The 26,080-nt window shown below is 38.6% G+C and overlaps 1 protein-coding gene across 1 annotated transcript; it reads left to right on the top strand.

Annotated features, from left to right (window-relative positions):
• The first annotated feature begins 1,687 nt into the window (after nucleotides 1–1,687).
• Nucleotides 1,688–26,032, top strand: gsg1l2b (gsg1-like 2b). The gene is made up of 5 exons (XM_086304975.1): nucleotides 1,688–2,157; nucleotides 3,061–3,108; nucleotides 6,803–6,955; nucleotides 22,355–22,466; nucleotides 23,353–26,032. Exons 1-5 carry the CDS (start codon nucleotides 1,857–1,859, stop codon nucleotides 23,651–23,653), a joined length of 915 nt encoding a protein of 304 aa, XP_086161101.1. The 5' UTR covers nucleotides 1,688–1,856; the 3' UTR covers nucleotides 23,654–26,032.
• The last annotated feature ends 48 nt before the right edge of the window (nucleotides 26,033–26,080 follow it).

The raw sequence follows: 26,080 nt of genomic DNA on the forward strand, positions 1-26,080 counted from the left end.
CAGGATTTGCTCGTGTTTCCTGTATTTGCTGCTCATTTCTATTTTGTTGTTTTCTTGTCACATTTTGATATATTTTATTTTTTCCTGCCAGGCCATCTTTACATTTTCTCTGAATGAATTCACTGGCCATTTCAGAACAGACACTTTTACCCAGTGTTCTTTCCTGCTGCATCACCAAACCTTTTACACTCTTTTGCTAACCTTCTTCCTCCATCTGTCCTTCGTGTATTCCCTATGGGTCACATGGTGATTCTCCTTGCATTTTTAAAATAATTTTCTCTCCGAACTGCAACAAGCCCTTTGCCTGATCACTTTTATTTTATATCTGCTTTAAAGATAGCTTTAAATCTCACAGAAAAAAAAACATTCTTGAGTCAAGGGGGAAAAAAAGTTTTTATGTACTTCGGTATCTTGTATTTGTTAACAGGTAAGAAAATAATTCTTTATACCAAGAATACCTCAACAGAATAGAAATCTGACATAGTAACAAGAAAGAGTAAAAAAAATGATTCTCAGTCTATTCTGCTGTAACATATGGGGTTTATATTATGTTTCTAGTTTCTGTATTGATGCCAATCAATATCTACTTGACTAATATCATGAAATTCACAATAACATAACATGTCAAATCCGTCTCTTCAAGCCATTGTGTTGTACTTCTTTTGGTAAACTCATTCAATTCAAAATTAACTAGAGGTGCATGGATGAGACTATGCCTGCAAAAAAGCTGACAAAAAGTCTAATTACAAATTTATTTTATATTATCATATGTGCATTAATGACATTATAGTGACATTTCAATATTATGGATGTTGTCAATACGTGGTTGTCATGACATAAAAAGTGTCAAATGTGACAATTTAGTTGGTTTTATAGCAGTTTTTTTAAATACCCACCTCTGCCAAAAGCAGAGGTCAATTTTCAAACACATACAGGGATCCCAATATATGGAAGTTGTTTCTCATTGGTTAATGTGAATCATCTTAAAGATAAAACCATAAAGTACTTAAAGAAGCTGAATATATGATGTGTATTTTTCTGCGTGTCAAAAATAAAGGAGAATTGAGTGAAACAAAGAAAATAAAGTATTTATTGACTGGGAGGGTCAGCCTGGGGGGCAGTATGCGCTACTGTCCAAGGCCGATTGTGCTGTTTTGTTTGGGGTTTTTTGCTCCATTTTGTTTCCATTCCTATTCTTCTGTTTTATCCATAATAGCCAAATAGTTTCAACTCTAAACTCTGACAAATACCACCTCCCCCAACGCTTCGAGAAATGGGCTATAAACCGACACAAAAGTGAGTTATCGAAATAAAGTAATAACATAAAAGCATCCTCTGATCAGACAATGAGTGTAAAAACACTGGCTAAATGACTGTGACATCCATTTTTTCTGAGTGCATGGTACACAGTCGGATCCTGTTGTGTTGTTCATTGGAAACATCAGAAATGATCAAGAGGGAAAAGTAGCCGTTAAAGAAACAAAAATGCTGGGGGGGATTTTTATGACATTTTGTGGCGTGTGGTGATAATTCTTAAAAGGGACCAAGAAGGAACAAATGAGCCCCGAGCTCCGACGCCGAAGAGTTCGTGCGTGAGAGCTAGAGGGGGGAGTGCGCCGGGTGTGTGTGGGAGTGGAGGATGGAAGTGGGGGGAGAAAACCTACAAAATGAGAGTCCGCCGCTGTGGAGGAACAGAAGCGAGAGCGCGCTGAAGAAGCCAGATGTACCGTGATAATTAGCCGAGGATATTAATGGGAATAACGGGATTATGAGGATTTGAGGAGAAGTCACCAGAATCCGGTGTCTCGCAGGGCGAGGGATTAAGTTAGGCGTCTTTACTTCTTCCCTCTGCCGTTATGGGGATAGACCGGCGGCGGAGAGCATCGCTGGCTCTCACCTTGAACTTTCTCGCCTTGTTCCTGGCTGTGTCGGCTCTCACCACCAGCTACTGGTGCGAAGGGACACGGAAAGTGGTGAAGCCGTTCTGCACAGGACCGGTCACCACCAAGCAGTCCTTCTGCATCAGGTTCAACAGCACCAACATCAACGACACGCGGCTGGTGCAGTACATCTGGGAGACCGGGGAGGACAAGTACGTGTTGAGGAAGTTTCACACCGGCATTTGGTTCTCCTGCGAGCAGAACATCAACATGACCGGTAAGTTTGGTTTTCTACAGAAGTAACGGCGGACTGACGGCGGGACCGCTGTGCGCGCTGAGGAGGTGCGTCACGGAGGGAGACGTGCTGCTCCAGCTGCGATGAAATAAAATTAAAAGTCCGGGTTTTAATGCATTGACTTTTACGTTCAGTTCCACATCAACAAGGACTGGATTTGGGGATTAATCACGGAAACTACTGAGAAAATTACATGGAAATGTCACCAGGAAGTCATAATCTGACAATGAGTATTATATTTAACTAACAGGTTTTTGTGCCCATTGTTCAAAGGATATCAGATAGAGAAGTTCATAGACAGATTTATATAAACTCAGGTTCAGGATGTAATGTCAGTACACGCAAAGACATTTAAATTGCAAACACAAATACATGAATAAAACGCTAATTAATCACAATTTAGTAATATTTATGATTAAACAAGCAGACAATGGAATAATCATGTCTGGGAGCCTGAAAAGAGCAAACTAAATATATGTAATGTTGATTAATTGAATTATTCTTGGAATAGTTTTTATGAGCAAAAACATGAACAAATCAAAGTTAAAGGTATATTTCACCCGCTTCAGTGGTTCTTCTATCACTGAGTGTGAAGCACTACGTGTCCGTGTGCAGACCACCATAAATGCATTTGTTGCACTGACAGTAGAATTTCTGGCCAGCACACAGCTATACGCTGCATTTCAGGCAGAAGACTGTGACACCCTAAGAGGGGGTGAGGGGGGTTGGGTGTTCTTGTTACTACATAATCACAGACTGGAACTTTTTCTTTAAAATTTTACATCGTAACTTTATCTTTGTGGAATATGGAGGAAAAACATATGAAGTCTGACATGCTATCAGCTTGGTACATGAAATAAATGTTTAATTTACGTTCTTTTACAGGTGAGAATTGCAGAAATTTCCTTTATGTTGCACCATCAAACGAAAGAGGTAAGTTTTTTTGGTTTTTGTTTGTTTTTGGGGTTCTTTTACATATAAAATGTTACTGCAAATAAAGACTTTTTCAGGGACATGGCAAAATTCTCAGTCAATCAGAGCCTTTATCAGTTTTGTCATCTCAAGGCTTAAAATAACCCAAAGATCTCTGTCATCTGTATGGCTGCTTTCTTGTGACTCTAAATAAGCAGATGAATCTGAAGTGGACGTTTCAGTAATTTTGTCAGTGTGATGAAATGCTGGCCAAAGTCATTTGGTTCTCCACTGACCCTCTTTCAGATATTTTTTTTCTAGACATTTGTTTAAGCGTCTTTAGGCCTCCAAGTGATGTATTAAGTTTTTTCTTCATCTTCTTCTTCATCAGCACTGACTTCCTGTCATTTGAAAGTGAGTCAGGTTCCACCCCAGATTTTTTTCTCACATAATTATCCTATATTGGAAAAAAAAAAATCAACAGCTATTGGTGACACCATGGAGTTGTGGATGACCTAATCACTTGTGCTGCTGCTAGGCAATAAGAAACCAAAACAGTAAATCAATCAGATCCACGTGGTTTTCTCCCAGTTAATTAGTGCCCCGAACGCTGCTGTTGTGCTAAAATCTGCCTCTCGTTGCATTCTCGGTGTTTAGCACACAGAGTACAAATGAAAGAGGATCTTGGTCTCTGGGTCTGACAAAGTCAGTGGGGAAGTGCGTTAAACATGCATTTTTCTGATGGTCAATCTCATATTCTCGTACTATTTCAAAATGGGGATTAAGCCACATCTGGGTCTTGGGTGGAGGTTGGAAACAGTCATCATGATGTCACGCACTGGTTGATGAACTACCATAGCCACAAAATAATCTTTCTGTTAACTTCCTGCTTTTGTTTTTCCAACCCAATATGAAAAACAAGGGGTGAGTGTGGATGAGAGCCCACAGACACTAACCCCCCTTGAAACAGCAACTTGTCAATCAGAAAATAGCCACACCCTAAATCATAATAATGTTTTGATCCCAAATGAGACTGACATAGAAAAATGAACAAAACCTATATAGCACATTAAACTTCATGATTAAGATCATGAAGTCATTAGGAAACTAATAACTGATGTCATTTTTAAGTAAACCAAGCAGAAGAGAAAAATATCTGTGCTATATTTCCTGGCACCAACAGTGCCATTAATTAAGCAGATCCTCCCGTGGGTCACATTCACAGGGTCAAAAATGTTTCCCAAAATCTCAACTCCTAAATTTTAATTAGAGCTAGCACGTAGTGAATATATTATGTATATTATGTTTGATACTCAGTTTTTCTTATTCATTTTTTCTCAGTCAGAATTTTATAGTAAAAGTTCAGTTTATTTTGTCAGGAGGCAGTACGACATGACAGAGAAGATACGTATTGTACCAGACTTAGCAAAACAAAAAAATTATTTTTTTATCATAAAAAAATGGGAATATTTTCTAGACCATCAGCGGGGAAGAGAGGGGAAAATGTAAATCCAAAGCCTGATTCTTCCACTGAGCCCAACCTGCTTCTTTATTTCCAGAAAAAACTGACAACAAGGTTTTTTGGGAGGGTTTCACTCAGTTGTAGTTGCTGTCAGAAATCTTCCTTTTTGTGTCATTTATAGACAGAGGTGGGTAGAGTAGCCAAAAAATTGTACTCAAGTAAAAGTAGCACTACCTCAACATAGTTTTACTAAAAATAAAAAGTAGCCATCCAAGAAATTACTCAAGTAAGAGTAAAAGAGTATTTAGTGAAAAAGGCTATTTGAATACTGAGTAACTGATCATAACATCTGATTTAATTTTTAAAAATGAGATAAATGGTAAATGGCCTGTATTTATATAGCGCTTTACTAGTCTCTAAGGACCCCAAAACGCTTTACACATCCAGTCATCCACCCATTCACACACTGGTGATGGCAAGTTAGATAATCAGACAGACAAAAATATAAAGTTTAGTGCAAATTTTAAAGACTGAAAAGCAAAAAAACATGAACATAACATGATTACAAAATAATAAATCTAAGCAGAAGAAACACTTTTCTAATTCATTATTGAACTAATATTTAGAGAAGGTGATATAAATATATGTTAGAATAGTATAATACTACAGGTAAAATACTTCCAGTGACAGTATATGGTGTTACTTTATTTCTCCAAATGGCACAACAGACTCAGCAGATAGAACAACATTAAAACAACAAATAAGAAGTCTCACTTCGACATAAACTGTAGATTTGTGTCTGTGTCTCGTGCATTTTTGGTTAAAACGTTTATTATTCATTCAGTGAAGTTACTCACACTGAGTAACCAGACTTTTTTCTCAAGAGTATCAATACTTCATAACAATGTTACTCAAGTAACAGTAAAAAGTACAGTGTAGTAAAACTACTCCTAAAAGTATTTTTTTCCCAAAAACGTACTCAAGTAAATTTAACTGAGTAAATGTAATTAGTTACTACCCACCGCAGTTTATAGCTCACTCCTCCACTAAAACCAGATCCCCAAAAATGCCTTATTTCAGTATATTTCAGTAACACAAAGAACTGTAGTGCCTAAAAACTACAGCGTACATCTGTTTTAGAAAAATATTGCTGTCTTAAAATAAGAAAAAACAATTAACTGACACCTGTTTTGAAAGACTGAGGTTAACTCCCTCAGACAATGGCAGGCTAACACTTTGTTTCATTCAGTTGTTTTATACAAAAAGAAGAAAATTCAATAAAAATGCCATCTTTATCCTTTAATCCCTCCTACACACATGTGCTTCTTTCTTTTCTTTAACTATGCAAACAATTAACTGTGTGCAGACATGTAAAATGCTGCATAACAAGATGTGGGCAGCAAATTAGTAATCTGTAACCAGGCAACTCCATATGAGCCTCGCCGCAAAGACAAAATAGATCCTCGTATAAAGAGATCTTCAGCGACTGAAACAATAACTTGGATGCCAGACTCTTTAAACAGAAGCCTGTACCGTTGTCCCTGTACAACAGGTTTAGAGCATCCATCTCTTTGCAAACCATTTGCCAGCATCATGATTAAAATACTAGGATTTAGCAAAACAAAGAAACATTTCTATGGAAGGGGCTTAATTGCAGTGTTTTAAAGCCTCTATCTTTTCCACCTGCCTAAATTAAACTGAAGAAATCTTTTACTGAAGTCAATTTAAAGCAAGCAAGAAAAAGAATTTTTAGCTGAAGGACGTATTTCTGTCCACAATTCATTCAGGGATATTTTGGGTAACAGGCATGTTACGTTTATTACACACCTTATGATTAATTAACCACACACTAACTGCCTGCCCTTGGGTGATATATGCAATTACACTACAGCGTACACTGACAGGTTTTTAAATCCGCTGATATTTTGTTCTAACACGTATATAGACTCCAGCTCAGAATGCTCTGCGTCTCTGGGTAGATCATGCTCTGTATCCTCTCCCTGACTGTGAAGGTTAATGATACGGGGGATGGGGTTGCCGGTGCACCTTTCTCCACTCACTCTTCCCCGCTTCCTCTGCCTTTTCACGTCTCTGCTCCCTTCCTTCACCCTTGCTCACCCATATTCTCCCTCACGCCCCAATTTCCCTTCTCTCTCCCCACGACGTCACACTTCAACACCACCATCCACACAACTTGATTTTTTGTCTTCTTCCTCTTGGCCATTACTTTGCTATAACAAACTGTTTTCACAGGTGTGCTGTGGCTGTGCATAGTTGCAGAGTGCCTCTACATTCTCCTGCTGGCCACCGGAGGCATCCTTATGTCCATAGAAGTGTGTCACATCGGCAACGTCATCGACGGGCTCAAGCTCAACGCCTTTGCTGCCATATTCACTGTGCTGTCAGGTGAGAAGCATTAATATAATTACCATCTTTGCCATCAAGTTAGTGAAAAGCATCAAATCAAATAGTTGTGATTCAATGAGCGCTATTTTTGTTCATGTTTGTTTTGTGCTCTCCAATGAAAAGATTACAGATACTGTGATTGTTGTCAGTATCTTTTTCCACTTTAGATGAGAAGAGCTTTTATTTGGACATATTACTAACTATACTATATATAACTATATGTTGCTGCCATTAGTGAGTCTTATAGCCTCCCAAAAGTCAACTGGAAAACCTTGAAACTAGGTTAACTGGCTTCCAAAGTTAGAACTCATTGTTGTTCTCTTGCGTTAAAGGGAGGATTTTCAGTAAAGCCAATCATATGTGGGTAGCAGATACTGAGTATCTTCTTCTGCTTTCTACGTGTTTGTAACCAAAACCTGCTCAGACAGCGTTGGTCAGTAAAATAAAGTATTGAAATTTAAATCAGAAAGATGCTGCTTCCAGGAGTCTTTGTCTTCCATTTGTCACATATAAACTGAAATGTTGCTTCCATTACTATTACTCCAGTTCATAACCGATAGTGTTCCATTGTTTGATTTTCATATCCAGTTATGCTTTTATTGCAACTATTTTAGATATGTGTCGTACTTAAAAAAAAGAAGAAGAAGCTATTGCTAATCCAGTGCTTTCCAGATGATTTTTTTGCAGGATGGGCCAAAGTCTTACAGTACTTTTCTGCATTCATTCAACTCATTCAATGTTTAATTGAGTCATTTTGACCAGTTCTCCAGCAACACTGGCTGAAATGCAGCCACAGCCTCTACCATGTTTTACAATTGACTTTAGACAGTCACTGTTGTACCTCTCACCTGATCTCTTCCATGCATATTGATGAGGATATACATTGGCAGTTCTTCCCATCTAGTTCACAAGCTCCCGAAAGAGTGTAACAATATGCCCTGAGGGGGGGGAAAGAGGTGTTTTAGAATTTACCCCCTCCAGGTAAAAAGTAGTAAGACAGATCAAGGACATTGGAGGAAATCTGGAGCTTTAGATGAAAACCAAAGCAGACAATTCAGATTTTTTATACTTAGCTCTGCATTAAGGGGTTGTGATGTCATCTTTGTACACGGGATGATGAAAGAATCTGAGATGATGGAGGAGCTGTCAGCCATGCACTCAATGTAAGGGACAAGGACAGGGCATGATTAGTTCCTGGAGGCAACTGCATGCTTGGGTAGGCTGGGGCTCAAATGGGAGGCGTTAGAACTGATGGCTGTCCTGTTTTTCTCTACTTCAGACTTTCCAAAAACCTGTGAATTGTGGTGGATCGTGGTCTCTTTGGTGTTCTGGTTTGATTATTGCTAAGAGACTTGACAGCCAGGTTTGTTATCAAATGCGCTGATAACTTGCAATATGAAGAAGAGCATATGAATTTGAATTCGAGCCATTTTTCAGTCAGTTGTAGTTTTTGTCGTGGTTTAAGCCATGCTCTCCTTTTTACAACTCACTAAACTATTAAGTTTATATTTATTTAAGGAGGAGGAAGTTAGCCTACCTTGCAAGTTTTTGCAAAAACAGAATATTTATGGATTGCTATAGTGCTGAAATGTGGAAAACTATCAAGAACCACATTTTGTTTTTTGTGGACAAGGGCCTTTCCCTTATTTTTGCACGCGATTACATTGGATAGCATGAGAATCTGAAACTCCAAAGTGAAACTTTCTTAACCTCCCTAAATGGCAAGGTTACTATTAAATTTTATTAGGTCCTGTTGAGGCATTGGCAGCTCCTGTGCACTCAAGAATGTATTTTTCAGCATTATGTAACGCACAAAAAGACAGCATCCTGTAACTTCACCTGATTTTGGTAACATACCGATGCACCAAATGAATAGTGACAGTATTGCATTGATGTTAGGCTCCTTGTCCATGAAGTCACCGCATTCTTTGCTAATATAAAACTGAAAAGTCATGCCCTGTAGAGGACCCCAAAATAAAAATTAACATTTACTGCAGGAACGTTTATCCAAGCTTTAAATACACTTTTGCTAAGTACTGTAAGAAAACTATAGCAAACGCTTGAGATATATACTGATTTTATTCCGTTTCTGTTTAACTTTAAAACCACTGAGTCCTTAGTTCTGCTTCCTTGTTGGCATTTATCCAGTCATATATTCAGGCCAGTTGTAGCCTCTCAGCCCTGAAAAGATTTCCAGCCGGTTTGCAGTCTGCCTCCCTCTCTCGGTGGAGGAATTAACAATGACCTTCTCTCTAATCCACTCTGTGAAAATGATCCCGACCACCACACTCTGGGCAGTGATTCAGCAATGAAAGATACTCGACTCCACGACAGTGACTCACAGCTTTTTGCTGCTTTGACAGGTGAAATTCAGAAAATGTGTTTTTTAAAAAACAGAAAAGGCTACAGGCTGAAGAATCGTACAACCTGTAAAACCGAGGTCCACACTTTGACCAATTTATTTAATGCTTAAAGGTTGTAACATATGTGTGTACTGTATCTATTCTTTAACTACAGGCAGTTCTAGTTAGACTATAGAAAAGACGCTTGTAGGCCTGGAGTAAAACTGATGCTATACTTGATCCACGGCTCACCCAAAATATGTTAGCATTTTGTGAAACACACTTACCAGCTTTTGTTATGTCAGTGACATGAGAGAATCAGTACTCTTCTCATCTCTGGCTAGAGACACATATTGTTTAGCATTGCTTAATTTAAAGACCTGAGGCAGCAGAGAACAGCTAGTCTGGCTTTATTGAAATATGTCTAAAACATGATAACGTCATAAATTAGCATGATGTGTTGGATTTGTTTAATCCATTCATAAACCGAAATGCAGTAATGTGCAAAAGTCTTGAGCCTTCTCATTTCTTTATATATTATGAGGAAAACGGGAAATACATGCAGAGACTGAAACATGCAGTCCTACAGCATATATGTAAAAAAAAAAAAAGAAAAATCCCCCGCTTGCCCCTGTGGGCGGTCAATCCTTCAAGCTCGGGTCCTCTACCAGAGGCCTGGGAGCTTGAGGGTCCTGCGCAGTATCTTAGCTATTCCTAGGACTGCTCTCTTCTGGAAAGAGATCTCCAATGTTGTTCCCGGGATCTGCTGGAGCCACTCGCCTAGCTTGGGAGTCACCGCACCTGGTGCTCCGATTACCACGGGGACCACCGTTACCTTCACCCTCCATATTTTCTCGAGCTCTTCTCTGAGCCCTTGGTATTTCTCGAGCTTCTTGTGTTCCTTCTTTCTGATGTTGCTGTCATTGAGAACTGCTACATCGATCACTACGGCCGTCTTCTTCTGTTTGTCTACCACCACTATGTCCAGTTGGTTAGCCACCACCATTTCGTCCATCTGTACTGGATATCAGCCACTTACTCTATCTGCCGGTGGTACATACTGTGCAGGGGCCTGTCCTTCCATGATGGTTCCTCGCCTTCCTCTTTCTTGGGTTTCTACTGCCTGAGGTATTCACTGAGCACGTGGTCGCTTGGGGCCATCTTCCTGATGTGTATATATATATATATATATATATATATATATATATATATATATATATATATATGTGTGTACTGTATGATAACAATATATAAACAGTCTGAACTGTTTTTCAAGCTTTCTTCTAAATGAAATAGACTTGAAGTAGACTTCAGGATAGTTTTCCAGGCTCCTTGATGGACATTCAAAGCACTTCTTTGGATGCTGGTTGCCTCTTTTTCAGTTCTCTGTCAAAATGATCCCACACTGCTTCAATATCAATGTTGAGATTCAGGCACTGGGAAGGCAAATCCATGACTGATAGTGTTCATTTTGTGCTTTTCTGTTCTGTGTTTCATTGTCATGCTGAAAAAAGCATGACAAAAAACCAATCAGATACTTTCCAAATCGTTTTGCATGGTGGATTAAACTCCGATGGCACTTTTCTGTGTTCATAATTTTATCAGTTTTATCAAGATCCCCAACACAGAACCATGACAAAGCCTGCCCTGTGTTTCATAGATGGTTGTACTTCTCTCCTGACCTTCCCAGAACCACACTGACAACGATTTAGATTCTTGTAATTTTTTAAAGTGATCCTGAGCTATAGTTTTCCAGGCTTTCTGAAGGTCTTTCAAAGTTTTCCTGTGGACATTGGCTGCTTTTTCACTCATTGTCATTCTAGTCTACTTTCTGTTTTTTAAGCCACTTAACATCACTATGACTCACTTAAACATATAAGCTGGTCAGATCCACAATAACATTTTCTGCTTGCATCAAGCTTGTAACTTTGCAGACATCTTGAAACCTAATTTAATTAATTAGCTAAATTAACTGTAATTTCAGTGGTCACTGGAACATAAATACTGCATGTATAGAATCACCAGTAAAACCAGAATAAAAGGTGTTTTAAAATGCTTTTAATGCCCAATACTGACTTTCCTACTGTAGGAAAGAAAAACTGTTCATTTTGGTAAAAGGTCACGACAAGGAGAGTCTCTATCAAGAACAATGTGGATACAGAGCAGTGTCCGAAAGCATTACAAAAAATGGAAATATTACGTTTGCTCAAACCCAACGAAACTTTACTTCTTTGATCTAACTCTAAGACAAGACATTGCTTTGATTGATGCTTTTCTTCAAATAGTCTGTTTTAGTGAAATGTATTTTGTTGGAAATTGGTGCAAGAATGAGGTTTTTGTCTCTGCTTGGATCAAATTTTCTGTCATATTTGTCTTTTTCAAAGAATCCGGCTTTATGTCTGTGTAGGAAAGCCCCTGATCAGAAGGCAAAGTTTTTAAAAACTTTAAGAGACCAAGAAGATTAGAGAAATTCATTCAAGAGACATATATGGATATGTGGTGAGCCTGAGGCTGCATATTGATTAGTTTGACGTTAGAGTTGGATTCCCCCTAGTCTGACTGTTGCTTTGATTTTAGTACAGAGTAACCCAAGTTCTCTTTTGATCCTGTTGGCATATGAGGCAATGACGGAGCTATAGTCTTACTAGTTAAGTGTCCTCAAAACTTCATATCGTGTATCAGGTGCCTTCTTAATCCTATATGACTTTTTTTGCAGATGAATACACTGGGAATGACCTACTTTTTCCTTAAACTGGAATATTTACAAAAAAAAGAAGTAAAAAGCAAATTGAAAGTTCTCATTCAAATAGATTTGTATAAAAGTGATATGGGTAATGCATCATATTTATCGTCATGACATCAGCACCACCCCACCCTGCTTGTAATCACAATTACTTCAAACCTACATTGCCATTACATTCAAATCACCACAAACTGTATATAAAAGATGGATGCAAGTGTCTTAAACATGCATTATTTCTAATGGCCAGCAGGGAGGGATGTTCAAAAAGGCATCAAGCTACATGGAAGTCTATGGAAAAACAGCCTTCAGCTCCTTTGACCTTAGTAAGACTTTTCCTGATCAGTTCAGATCAGTACCTTACATATTCCTCTGGTTATCAGTTTTATCACTCCTCATTTTAAAATCACCAAGATGGCAACAGTACTAACACTCTGCTCAAGCCTTTAAAGTTTGAGTTCAGGTGACCATCAAATGCACCTCCAAACCTATTGTCAGTTTAAAAAACTGGTGAAGGTTTAAAACGCTGTAGCAAGGATGTTATAAGATGGAAAAGATAACTAAGATTTACCTGATTTTTTTATTTGTCACTTGTTAATCATATTGACAGTTTGCTTTTGTGTCGTTGTGGATTGTGCATCACTGTGAATTGTGAGACTTTATTATCTCCTTTCCAAATGGGAATCTCTGAGACTGACAAATGAAGCTAATCAGAAGTGCCAAAATCTGCAGTTCCTTTAATGGCCAACTGAAGCTAGATCCATATGTGAGTCAGTCCCCCAGACTCCAGTGTTGAAATGCCCAAGTAATTGGCATTTAAAAAGCCATTACTTTACAGTAAATGGATGTAGACGATGCTGGATGATTTTATTTTATCTTCTATTTATTTCTGGTGCATTTTACTGGCAGGGGCAGGCTGAAGGTTGACACCTTTTCCAGGGTCTGTCTATCACAGCAGAAAAACTACTGACCATCACTCAGTCATCCTGTTGTGGTCTTGTGATATTTTCATTTTCACCTGATAGGTGCTGAACCTAGCATGCTCTCCTGCAACTAAACTCAGGAGTCGTGTTTTCACACACTTACCCAGTGTTTTGCCAGCTGTAACGTTCAGTAAGATAGCGAGTGAACTCTCAACCCAGGCCGTATGTGTCATGTTTTATTTATATATGGCTCGCTGTCTGAAGAAGTGAGCTGTTTGCATAAATAGAGGGGGTGAAATCTGTGAGGCTGGTACTCAAGTGTGAGTGTAGTTTTTATTTCTCTAAAACACAAAATCATTTAGAATTTTTTTACGGCTTTTGTTGCAGTTCGTCGGCTCTCAAACATCAACGGTTTAGTGTCCTTGTAACAGTTTGTTTCTCTTTTTAATGGGCTGAATATGTTATGTTAATGAGGTCTGAGCTGAAATTTTATTACACCTGTCAGTTATGTGACGTATGATGAGGCGTGTGAGGTGATGATGAAAAACAGACGTATTGGGGAAGTAAAAGAAAGAGAGGCTTACTTTGATGTGAGGAATGAACTTAAGTTGAGCTGAATTCGGGTAATTAATGTGAGCAATGTGAGTAAAAACTTCAGTTTTTGTGCTGAGTGTGTGTTAAAAAAAATAAAAACTGTGGTTTTAATAGCGGGTGCCTGCGGAACTGCCAATTTGTTCCAATAGTAAGAGTGGTCATGCTAACTGTACTGTGTGTGACAGAGACTGCTGCTCGCTAGTGTATAAAGAGCCTGAGGGGACAGAAGGAAATACTGAGCAATCTGGAGCTATTTTAGGTGATACTTAACAATCTGAGAAAAATGTGACATGTTTCTCATAAACAAAACCAAAAAAGCATTTGTATTCCTTTAATTATATTTCGCATTACTTTTAGAAAATCTTTTTAAACATTGCAGTTTATTAAAAAAACAAAACGGTTATGCACCATTTAAATACAGCTTATTAATACAATTTTTCTTGATATGAAAGAATCTTTTCTGACTTTTTCAAAAAAGCAAGTTTCTCCAAACTCTCTATTCTCCATTTGTGTTACACTCTAACTTGCCAACTGTCAGCTATTTTCTGCCTTTTTCATGCTGCCCAAACAAAAAGAGCCTCAAAGTTTCATTCTAATGAGAAAGCTATACACAAGACAAACTCTGAAACTCTGGCTTTTTCCACTGGACCATATAGATGAAAGGAGTTCAAAACATAGACTTGCCTTCAGTTGATAAGAGCACATAAAAAGACCTCTCTGAAAACTACAAAAACACCTTTGAAAATGTTCAAGTTTATAAATATGAAATAAAATATCCATAAAAATTAAACTCTACTTCAAAGAACACATGCTCTGGCGGATTAGATTAACAACACTTACCGGTAATACGCGTGTTCTCAATTTTAACAACTTTTTTTTTTTCCACCTTCCAGCACCTTGTCTTAATACCTGCAGCTTAAAGCAACTGATCTCCAAAGCAAGAGAAACGTGGCACAGCAGCAGCAACAAGTTTACTTATCTCTGACATGGAGACAAACATCTGCTAGATAACCACACTTTCTGTTTCTATTTCTTAAATTAGTGTGTGCCTAGTGTACTAAAGTGTGCATGGATGTGTTGCTTGACTACTTAAGGCACAATGAACCTGTAGTTATTTAAGAAACTACCAAAATATAACAAGAAGTAACAATTTGATTTTATGTTGGAGGACTGCAGATGTTTTATATGTACAGAACAAATATTTCAGTGTCAGTGGAGTAAAGCAATCGTTATGTTAGAGAAATCATCTGCTCACCAAGTATGTGTAACCTAGTGACAAGCCTGTGAATGCTGGCTAGTAGCACAGTAACACAGCAGTACTTGTTTTTTTCAGTCCTGTATGCTGGGCTGCATATTGTATGCTTACAAGTGTACTAATCTATCCTTAGATGCTGAAGAAAAACAGGACGCCTACAAGCTCAGGAGAAGCTATATTAGCACAGTAAAAAAAATATGCATAGAAGATGCACCTAGTGCAGCTGCTGTGATAGTGTAGGTAAGTAGAAATGCACAGATCAACCAGCCAAAGATCAGAATCAAACGAGTTCCAGGATTCTCAGCCCTGACTGACCAGTCAGCCTCATGTATGACATATTATGAGTCGTCCTGTTTCATGCCTGTGAAAAATCCACAGTGGTGCAGGGAAATGGTTGTGTGCACACTCACAGGCATACACTAATGCCACATTCCTTAATAAGTTGGAATTTCTTAGTGTCACAATTTGAATCTTGAATGCCCCCTCAACTTGGATTTCCCACTTGGAAGGTTGGAGTAGCCCTACCAACCCTCGAGGTAACGGTCCAAGATGGCAGCACTGAACATGAGCAAAAGTAAAACTGTAAAACCTGTCCTGCCAATGTTGTGTATGTGTGACTGACTAAACAAGCCATATGCAGAGCACTGACCAGGCTCTATACATGAATGTGCTCCAGCTGTTTTAAAAGCAAAAAAGTTTTATGTTGTATTGATACATGAATGGCTCTAACTAGCTTATCTACCTAGCAAATCCTGTTTTTCTTTTTTGGAAGGCCAAGTTCAGAGGTATTTGGACCGCAGCAAAACATGCACTATGACTAAAGACACAACCCACTATGAAAACATACAAAACACCTTGAAACAAAATTATTTGTTTACATTGTAAAGAAGCTAACAAAGACAACAACCCAGTTTTAACCAACATAATTTAATATAAAAAGAGCAGCTTAGAAAGGCAGCTTCTCAGAAGTAAAGATGAGGAGAACCATCCATCCATTTGCTTCTGCTTATCCTTTTTCAGGGTCGCTGGAGCCTATCCCAGCTGTCTTAGGGCAAGAGGCAGGGTACACCCTGGACAGGTCGCCAGTCTGTCGCAGCGCTAACACATAGGCACAGACAATCATTCGCACTCACATTCACTCCTATGGGCAATTTAGAGTTTCCATTGAACCTAACCCCCCTAAGTGCATGTCTTTGGACTGTGGGAGGAAGCAGAGAGAACCCACACAAACACAGGGAGAACATGCGAACTCGACAAAAGAAGACCCCGTCCTGATCCTGATGGTAGAATTAAACTCAGGACCTTCTTGCTGTGCGGCAGCAAAGCTGACCACCATGTCACCATGCTGCCCCAGTCCCACTGTTCAAGAACATGTGTCTATAAGTTGTGGGAAAATTTCATAATAATGATCTTCAGTGTAATTGTGAAGCCTGTGAATGCTCTCTTCTTGTAGTCAGAGGAATTGAAATTTGAAATTAGTGTTTTCTTTTTTTTTTGCACACATCCTCCTGACTTTTTCGGTGAAGTCCTTGCACATTTCAGCAAGCCATATTTCTCATGAACCACATACTGCAGATATTAAAACAGCGTTGGTTTGTAGTAGAAGAGTGAAGTTGTTCAGACCTTCAACCTATAAACATTTGAAGCATTGCAAAATGAAAAATAAAACAAAGAAGACCCAACACTGTTGACTAGGTAGAATACTATATCAGACAGTATTAGGGCAGTGGTGTTAAAAAAGGGGTACTACACAGTAGTAAACATGTCCCTGTACCACACTGTTAGACGTGTTGCTGCCATTAAATTACAATAAGCTAATATTATTTATCAGTTTAAACAATTGGGTTTATTCTTTTCTTACTTACACTTTATACACTATTCCAACTTTTTGGTATTGTGGTTCTATTATTTACTAATATTCCAATACGAGGGAATATGTTGCACAATATCTCTCAACAATAAATGTTTTTCGGTCTGTACTAAAATAATTCTGCTGTGTTCTTGTATGAAATCACACTGTGACATCCTGTTTCTGATGTTCTGACCAGATACTCAGAAAAAGACTGTTCTTCAGCCAACTGGAATTAGACGAGGCATAATGCCCCACAAGAGAGAGAAAAACAATTCATTGCTCTTCGTGTGTTTGTAACTTTGAGTAAAGCATATTGTTTGTGTATAATCTTTCACATGAGAGCATTGCAGATTAATGACATGCCCCTACTTGCAGTTTGGTGTTGTTGCTGTGCATAATGTATAGCTACAATTTGATAGGTCTGACATGCCGAAAAATGAAAAGTGTAAAGTTTGACATATCCTGTGACCGGTATTGTATTAGCCACAAAAAACACATGTATTTTTTCTTTTTTCATATCCGCTTTGTCGTATGACAGATTTCTCATGCAGTTCTAAACGCAGGATTAAAAGCTCAACCACCTTTTGTACACTGGATGAATAGTCATTTTCCAAACAGCGTGATAAAGGACAAATAATCCTTAGTGTCAGACTTCAGTTGTAGCTTGTGCACAATGACAAAACAGATTAAAAAAATCTAGGTGCCCCCTGTTGACTGTGAGAGAGCTTTGCAGCACAGATTAGGCTAAACTGCTTTCTCGATGTTGTACGGCTGAACTGGATCAAAAGCGTCACATCTCTGAGGCTGCTTGTATATGTTAAGTGCTTTGACACTAAAAATAAATAACCTTGCAATGGCATGTATTGACTTCTTTTGGAAAAAAGTGACCTTGTATTAGGAGAACAAGCATAATTTCCAGATGACAGAACGTGCTGAGACTCGGGACTGCAATTTGTTCCACTCATCCTGATGCACGGCTGCCTCTGATCTGCATAACATTATGATAATGTAGCACTGTCATATCTTTAGGAATAAACATGAGCTCTGATAGGGATGAGATGAGAATTTAGGTGTTTGGTACTGAATCTGGTGCACTCATGTTCGGCCCAGGGATTTGTGGAGGGGGGGGGGCTTATGTGGTAATCGGATTGGTAGGCTACAGGCAAAATCCAGCACAAAAAAATCAGGTGCAAAGATGAAAATAATAAATGAAGCGAAGCACAGAAAACCAAGCAAGAGGCAGACGAGGGGAAGAGATGGGAAGAATATGAAAGGACAAAGAGTATACCGGATAAGTGGAAGATGCTGCTAATCTCTACTTTACGTTTTGCACCCAGTTCTTGGTATATATGGATTGGACTCAGTTGATGGCTGCTGAAACCTCCAACAAACAATAGTTGTCCTATTACAGGATGAAAGCACGCCTGTTGAGCATGAGATTTCTTCACATAATGAAAAGGGTGTAAATAAATAGGAGATGTCTTGTAATGTCTGGGCTATCTTTTATTCTAGCTTCTCCAGCTCAGTACAATCTCCCATCAGTGTTATCCAGCTTGCTGAAAGTCAGAGTGTGCTTTTTGTTTCCATCTTTTCCATTCATAAAGAGAAAAAAATATTAAATATGATTTACACAAAGATAGGAAATTTTAACACCTTTGCTGTTTTCCATTTTTTACACAAAATCAGATTGGAATATTTTTCACAGTTGTTCTTTCTCACATTTGCCACAGCAGACAATTTTATCCTGCAGATATGTTTGCACTACTGTAAATAAACTATGCCTGAAGTACACAGGAAGCTGAACTGGTAGATGTAACAGGAAATGGTACCAAGATGCTAAACAGCTTATATTCTAATACATTTAACACTGCAAATGTGGGAGAAGTACAAATGGCAGCAAGCATGTCATTCGTTGGTGTTGTCTATATCTGTTAGTTTTTTCTAATTTCTAGTTTTAATCTCAATTTTTGGCATTTATCCTGCAAACATGCCCAGATAATAAAGAGCTGCTTAAAAAGAACAGAGCAAAAAAAAGCAGTATGAATAAATAATATATGCATAATAGCGAAAGACTCTTTCGTGGCTAGAGTTTTCATTATTACCATCATAAAAGGTGAAACACTGTACTGCGCTATTAATGAACCGTTTGTTTTTTAATAAAATAAAAACTAAAGAGTAAATTTGTTTAGAACGAACAAAAAAGTATGTTTGTGGCAGGCACTGCTGCATCCAGTTAATGGTTCCTCTGAGTATAAAGCTTTATTATCTCTAATTAGTAGTACATTCAAAAACTTCATAATTTTAACAAAGTTGAAAAAAGTTAAGTTAGTTAGGAAAGCTTGTGCATGTTCTTATCCATCATTTTCCTTTCGTATTTTCATGTATTCTACATGGATCTTAAGCTAGTTGGAAAGCTAACTTGCTGCCCAAGATGCATAGTTTTACTTTTACTTGCTCAGTATCGCAAGTAAAAGTACAGAATGTTACTGTTTGGGTTTTTAAAATCATTTGGCTAGAAAAAAAAGCTACAGCTACATAAAAACTTCAGCCAGTTCACAAAGTAAGCTAACTGTCGCTTGTTTGCTAACTACAGCTCATGTGCTAGCAGTAGCAACAGCATTGCTAATATATTTTTTTTCCTTGTTTAGTCTAGTGTGTGTGTGTGTGTGTGTGTGTGTGTGTGTGTGTGTGTGTGTGTGTGTGTGTGTGTGCGTGTGTGTGTGTGCGTGTGTTATTGTATTGCAATGACTCACACGTATCTTTGAGACGAATGTGACCCTGAGGACACTTTGACAAGGCAGTTTTGAGTCCTTTCATAGGTTGCTATATATAGTTCTGTCTGTGGATGTATTTTATCAAATTAATAATATCAGTATTATAGGAGGGCTGATATTAAAAGCTAATATTAGCTTTTTTGATAATCTGCTAGCGACAGCATTTATAATGGCCAATAAATGAAAATTTTAAACTCGAAAAAAGATGTAGGAGAAACACTCCAATCCACCAGGGGTCGAATGTTGGGTGTTTTTAACAGTAAATTATAGGGAAATCTATTTTCCTGTCGTGTGTCTAAAAGAAAAAATATCGCCTGATATATCAGAATATTGGAATGCTAAATCACCACATCTATATCATTGGGGTGCATTGCATCTGTGCTAGATGCTTTTCTGAATGTTTACTGGTGTGCAGTTAGGATTAAAGGCAGGTGAGAATAAGGCAGTGCTGGGAGAAATTCAGCTCTACCCTCCTACCATTACCTGAGGTCTGAGGTCTGGGTTTCTCTGCTCCACTGCTGCCAACACAACCCAGCCACAGATAAGCAGCCAAAACTGGATGGATGAATGTTTCTACAAAATATGTTTTTCACCAGCGTGTTGCTGGTGTAACTCAACTGTTTGATTCAAATGTAGTGTAAAAATTACAATTAGTTAAAAACCTTTGTTGTTTTCCTTGTAAATTGCATATTGGCCTTGAGCTGAGCATGCCTAGCAACAGAAGCTTAAAGGGAACAGGGTTTAGGGAAAAATGAATTGTCTCTCTGTTTTCCCCTTGACTCTCGTGGTCTTCATCTCACAAACAGTGGCACGCTGAGATTGGCTGTAATTACCATATTTATGCCTTCATTTCTTTCATTGCATTAGTTGATCCTATTCCCAAGCAGAAGCCTGCTTACGTGCAAAAGTAAATAACTCCACCAACACTGCTGTATTCTGAAATTTACTGCAAGATTTATTAGCAGCAGCAGCACTGTGAATGGTATTGTTTTCACCTCGTGAGTCAGCTTGTCATCATGGGAAATTGTGGGCCTGGATATACCTACTTTAGCAGGAGCTGCTCACAGAGGCTGTTTTGGGAGCAGTAGCTGTGCCATGTTTTCAAATAAAACGGTAAAATACACCCAGTTTATAATTAACTAATAGTTAATGAAAAATAGTACATTAATTACTCACTAACATAACAAAAAGCTCTCTTCAATGAATGGTTTAAAACACCGACAAAGTGCAGACACAAGGATGGCAAAAGTGAAAGGCAAAGTTACTAGATACTAGTTAGGTCTGCTATAATATATGGTTGGAGATGGTGGCACTAACAAAAAGACAAAAGTGGGAGCTGGTGGCGGAGTTGAAGATGTTAAATTTTTCATTGGAAATGATGGACAAGATTAGAAATGAGTACATCAGACAGACAGTTTGGGATTCATGGATGTAGAGAAGGAGGATATGATGTGTTTGGTGTGACAGAGCGAATCTTATGAGCTTAAGAGATGCACTCAGTGGCCACTTTGTTAAGGTAAAAATACTAATCCATCACTGTAACAGGGACCCAGTGGTTTCAGGTAAGTAGGCATGGTGAAGATGTCCTGCTGATATTCAAACCGAGCATCAGAATGGAGAAGAACGTTGACTTAAGTGGCTTTGACGGTGGGAGGGTTGTTGTTGCCAGGCAAGCTGGTCTGCCTGGCAACAACCTGGTCCTTTCAGAAACTTATGATCTACTGGGTGCTTCCCACATAATCACCTCCAGGGTGTACAGAGAATTGTCAGAAACTGGGAGAAAATGTGTTGTTGATGTCAGAGGTCAGAAGAGAATGCCAGAATACTTTGAGCTGATAAGAAAGCAACAAAGCTCCCTTGGTTACATCTGCAGTACGCAGAAGTGCATCTCTGAATGAACCAGGTGAAGCAGATGGGTGCAGCAGCAGAAGACCACGCGATGTACCAGCTAAGAACAAGAAACAGTGGCACCTGCTGGGTCATAGGCTAGCCAAGATTGAACAACCGCGTGTGATTTAAATGCCGCAGCTTATGTAATATTTTTTAAAAACTTTTTTATCAGAGTTCTCCGTGTTGTTCCCAGTTCCTTGGTGCGCTGCTACTTCTTCTGGTTATTAAGGAATAAATGAGAAAATAATAATGCAGTAGACAAAGAAAAGTTGGTACACCTGAAAGTTGCATTTCACTGTTTATTTCTCACAGTTTTAGTTTTATTTTGTGCTCCACTTGGACTTTTCTGATTGATTTTTCAGCTGTTAGTGAAGTCTTGTCTATTTTTCTTTATGTATTTATTTCGTTTTAAGAATGTGTGAAATAAGTAAAGAAACAGAGAATCAGTGCCTAGTCTGGCCACATAGTTAGAATTTCAGCTCCTGTAATATTTCTCTCTGTATGTGATCATTTGCCAACCCTAAAAGAAATACATTCTGTAGATAGCAGCACTACTCGGTGTGACTCGCTTAAACAGTGACTCACTGTAGCTCAGTACCCCTTGCAGTAAAATGAATAGTGAAGGAAACATGCAGATTCAGCAAATACAGAGTATGACTAATCAGTCCATGTGACAGTGTTATTGAATTATTAGACCATTAATACTCATTTTTAATAATATTTTAGTTAGTTCTGTGGTTTCATATCCTGGGATTGGTCAAAGGATATGTTAAATAGCTGAGAGGTAGTTAGAGAAAATTCTTCTGCTCTATTTTATTGCGTTCTTAGAGGTTTAAACTTTGTGTAATAGCAGTGTTTGACATGTATATGGTTGCAAACAGCTGCTCGTGTATGCGTCGTCATGTGTTACATTGTGCAATACTGCCATCAAGTGGTGGCTATCAAGAAATACACTTAGCAGGTTCTTTGGCTGCCAGTGTGGGTAAATCTTATTGATTTATCAGTGTTTGTGTACGTGTGTGTGTCCAGGTCTGTTGGGGATGGTAGCCCACATGATGTTCACCACAGCCTTCCAGCTGACAGTCAGTCTGGGCCCAGAGGACTGGAAACCTCAGACGTGGGACTATAGCTGGTCATACATGTGAGTGATGTTGGTTCTTTTTATTTTGCTCCCAAGCAGCCAGACATTCGTGTCATTTTTAAAGTGCTCTTGAACAATAATTCTCCAGGCTTTCTGGAAGTCTTTCAAAGTTTTTGTTCGGACATATAATCTAAAAATCAACAAGGTTTGTGAGTCACTCCAAGCCGAGTTTGGAGAATTTTTCTGAGCATTAAATTCTGACGTCTTTTTTAAATTTATTTGTAGCAAAATCGGTGAACTGACTGTAACTCAACAATGATTCCTTCTAATCATAGTTTTGTACAGATAGCACATCTATAAATTACACATTGTCATGCAGCCATGTGCGTGTTGCACATAAAAACAAAGCAACCCCTTTGTTTACTTGTCAAATAATTATTATTACTTGATCGTGACAAAAAAAATTACCTTGACAGTATTTTATGTTGTCACAAAGTAACTGTTTTCCCAAGATATCAAAATAATATGACAACCTGTTTTCAGTAGTCTGAATTTTGGAGGAAAGAGGCTTTTTGTGTTTTGATCATTAAATAAAAGAGACTTTCTATCAAGATAAAGTTTTCAAAATCATATTTTCATGTTTCTATGAATGCTTTCACTTGAGGATGCATTTGTCATACCTAGTCTGCTATCAGTATTTAACCTCTTAAGCCCCAACTCCCCCTGATACGGGGGCAAAAGGTAGGCTTGGGGCTTAAGAGGTTAAAGTAAGGAGGTGGAGGTGCCAGAGTTGAAGAATGTGACATTTTTATTGGGAGTGGCCACGATTTAAATGTTAGTATATCAAAGGATTAGCTCAGGTTCTGTAAAGGATAGAAAACTGAACAAAGGGTGTTGAATATGGAGCAAATGAAGGAGTTCATGGTGTTTTCGTTTCTTTCCTTAGTTTGGCATGGAGCTCCTTCACGGCCTGCATGGCATCCTCAGTCACCACCATCAACCGCTACACCAAAACCATCCTGGAGTTCAAGCACAAGCGCAGGAACATTGAGAAGAACCTGAAGATCAAGCAGAAGCTGTTGGAGCTGGACTCTCCGGAGCAGGTGTGGGACATGTACATCAGCTCTGTGCCGAGCACTGCCGAGGAACTGCTCGACCTGTCGTCAGGTGGACGCAAGCTGTCCAACACCTCCATCTTCTTAGACCTCAATGACCTGCCAGATCCACAGGGAGAGGAATACTGCTAGACAAGCAGCGTGTAGCATTTTGAAACATGATTCTGTCACTGTCATGTCCAGTGTCTTACAAGGATGTAAATACTTTAAGGATAATGAGATCATGATTGAGACCTCTGGGGATTTTAAGTGATTAGCCAAAATGTTCAACATTTAGCATCGTAAATCACAGCACTAATTTGGAAGCATATTTCTGGTCACCTGATAAACATAACTCATGTTTGGTCTTCACCATTCCTGAGAACTACAACAGGATGTTTAATTTCAGGTTTTTCACTGTGTTCAACAGATACTTGCTGACGGGTGATGACAGCCATGAACCCAAAACCATAAAAGCACAGCAGGATATTACATATTTTCAGCATAATAACTTCATATTTAAGGCAGAAGATTTAAAGGTTTGGGGGTTTTTTACACATCCTTAAAAAAATCCAGTTTTAGTTTTATATTCATGCGTCATTAGCAAGGTTACAACAATTATTGTTATTAGCAGGAAGACTATTTACCTTACTTTGAATAAAAAGTCAATTAAAAAAAACTAACTTGCATTTTCAGATCATCATATCATCTTTTGTTAGAAAATAATTTAGCCCTTCACAAAAAGCAGGGAAGGTATTTACTCGGAACTTATTCTGTATATTTGTGTACTGTAAAATTCAAAATGAAGGTTTGCCGTCTCCTCAGCAATGATCTCAGTGATTACAGTGATTGTTTATTACCTCAGAACTCATCAAATGTACATGGAAATTTGATTTGGAAACTTATCCTGATTCTGATAAAAGTCAGAACATGATATATAAAAGACTCTACAGGGACCCAGTTGGTTCAGGCCAACTGTTTAAAGCTAATCAAGCCTCCTATAACCTACATAGCTGTCCCGTTAAAACTGGGTTATAGCCTTATCCAGATTTCTGAAACCAAAACATATACAAAACATAACTGGGATACTTCTGCATACACCGATGCTCAAATGGTACATGTAGCTTCTTCCATGTCTAGTACTTCTAGTCGCTGAGCCCACCACAGTGGTTCTTCCCCGTTCATAAAAGATAGACATACCCATCATAATGTTTTGAAATCCTAAGTGTTCCGGCCGTCTCCATCAGGGGGCGTAACAAGCATGGTTCAGATCTGATGAGAACCTGAAGACACTGGATGAAGGTTAGCTGTGCACCAAAGCATATAAATATCATCATCTATTGAAACTAGCAACATTACAGAAATGTTTGCTCTAGTTGTAAATCATCTGAGAAATAGGATACATTTTTCTCATTGGCTGTACAGAGGCCACTCTTCAGTCGTTCTTATTTTCCATGTAGGAGTCACCCCATGGTGGCCGTTAGCATAAATGAGAATAGGTGAAGCTGAGGAACCTAACAAAAGCCAAGAGAAAAGCTCCATAGAAAGGACAGTGATCTGATCGCTTCTTCAACATCTCCAATTAGTTCAGTGAGGCGTAAAGAGTCTTGGGTTGCTGAATTTTAAAGTTTAACTATTGATGAAGGTGTACAAAGTTGCTAAAGCTGCGTGTGTCCATGACTCACTCAGCTGTAAATAGACATTGCTGGACCGACAGTATCCATATATTGATACACTGCCTCACACCTAACCAATCATGTAAACCAAATGGGATTTAGTGGCATCAAACACACTGCATTAGGTCTTTAGAACCGAGAAGTACGACCACGATCGAGGAACTGTAGCAGCATTGCTCTGTCTAACACATGGAAACAAAAGATGATTTTAAGGTGTATAGCAAGAAGGTTCTGGGGGTGGAGGATGCCTGCAGGCCACGCTGAGTGCCTTTACTTCCAGTAGCATGCCTCCACTCACGCAGCATGCTCTGTGCTCACAACATATGAATAAGGGCAGTGGTGTTTCTCTGAAAAAGTGACTGCTTTAGAGGAAACATGTATCTGTCTGTGCAAACTGCCAAAACCCATCAGCGAGAGAACCGCGCGTCTTTTGAAGCTCTCTGTGTTAATATTTACTTGATGATGGGGGTGTTTTTCTTGTATTGACACACTGGGATTGTTGCTACTTACTGTCATTTAAGTGCATTTCAAAGTATATCTTTGCGTACCTTATTTATTTGTTCAGTTTAAAGTGAAATGTAAACGTAGATGACTTGACAGCTTATTCTTCTTGAGTTTAAATTATCTTTGACTCTCCTGGGTTGCAGTATACGCTGAAGCATGGATTGTTGTGTTTTTACGAGTATGTCATGACTTATTTACAGTGGCATTTTTTGTGCAGTGTTCATTAGTTGCTTTTTTGTGGATAATTGTTTTAAGCTTAATATGTTAATATGAATAATACGTTTTTATGAAAAGATTTAATTTGAGGCAATCAAGGAGCATATGTGATAATAAAGAAGTTGTTTTTATCATATTTTCTGCTGGGCTTCAACCCCACAGTTCCTTGCTTTCACCACAAGAT

The sequence above is a fragment of the Aulonocara sp. 'chitande type north' Nkhata Bay genome, linkage group LG8, assembly GCF_057382095.1.
Source record: "Aulonocara sp. 'chitande type north' Nkhata Bay isolate Kocher_YH1m ecotype deep benthic linkage group LG8, A_spYH_male_GT1.1, whole genome shotgun sequence".
Lineage (NCBI taxonomy): Eukaryota > Metazoa > Chordata > Actinopteri > Cichliformes > Cichlidae > Aulonocara > Aulonocara sp. 'chitande type north' Nkhata Bay.